A 939-nucleotide genomic window follows, 5' to 3' on the forward strand; every position below is an offset into this window, starting at 1 on the left:
ACCCTCCCTCCCAGGCCACCCCAGGCAGACCCTGTGGGCACAGAGCCATGGTGTCACCTCAGGGTCCCCAAGGACAGCAACTCACCAGCTCAATTCCTTGGGGAAAGGGGTTGTCCTCCCAGTCCTTCTCTGGGAAGCGCTGCAGGATCTGTCCCTGGCCATCCCCACTCCCTGCAGAGACAAGACAGGATTAGAGGGCACTGGGCCTGACTCTGGGAATGCCAGCATGGAAGGAACCCCAGGACTAGAGGGAAGGCAGCAGGCACTGTGCCAACCTCTGGGAATGCCAGGCTGGAACCAACACCAGGATGAGAGGGAAGACATCAGGTACCCAATGGTATAGCTGCCTCTGGGAACGCCAGGCTGGAAGCAGCTCCGGGATGAGAGGGAGGACAGCAGGTACCCCACGGGTATCACTGCCTCTGGGAATAATGCCAGGCTGGAAGCAGGACTGGATGCCCCAGCACTATGCCAGCCCTCCATGGCCACAGGCAGCCCAGGAGAGACCCTGTCCTCTTCCAACAAGGAAGAGTGGGAATTCCCATGGATCCAGGAGCAAACAGCTCCCATTATCAGGAGCAGCAGAACCTCTGGTCACATTCCAGGCAAAGCTTCCTTCCTCATGACGCCACCAGGGATTACACCCCCTGCTCCCAGCCACAACTCCCTGCTCCTTATCTCCAGCCTGGAAAGAGCCTGGCAGCATTCCAGCCTGGCATTCAGTCTTTCCCCAAACAACGGATCCTGCCTCTGGCTTTGCTTTCCAACCTCCTCCCAGGGTTCCCTGGAACTGCTGCTTCCACGTGGCTTTACAGTGGGGGAAGCACTGGGAGAATTCCCACCTGCTCCTGCCCCCAGCTCCCACCAATCCAAACACCAAATCCTGCTGTTTCCCACTGCAATTGGCCTGGACAGCATGGAAATGGCTCAGCAGGGCAC

At 58.8% G+C, this 939-nt stretch overlaps 1 protein-coding gene across 1 annotated transcript in view; it reads right to left on the reverse strand.

Annotated features, from left to right (window-relative positions):
• Positions 1-171, reverse strand: part of SBF1 (SET binding factor 1) — a gene marked incomplete at both ends in the record, with an annotated part of 17,415 nt that extends 17,244 nt beyond the window's left edge. Inside the window, one exon of the mRNA XM_009070192.1 lies at positions 86-171. Coding sequence (XP_009068440.1) covers positions 86-171 — 86 coding nt within the window. The remainder of the gene's footprint in view (positions 1-85) is intronic.
• Between the last annotated feature and the right edge of the window lie 768 nt (positions 172-939).

Source organism: Acanthisitta chloris, unplaced genomic scaffold (genome assembly GCF_000695815.1).
Source record: "Acanthisitta chloris isolate BGI_N310 unplaced genomic scaffold, ASM69581v1 scaffold20882, whole genome shotgun sequence".
Taxonomy (NCBI): domain Eukaryota; kingdom Metazoa; phylum Chordata; class Aves; order Passeriformes; family Acanthisittidae; genus Acanthisitta; species Acanthisitta chloris.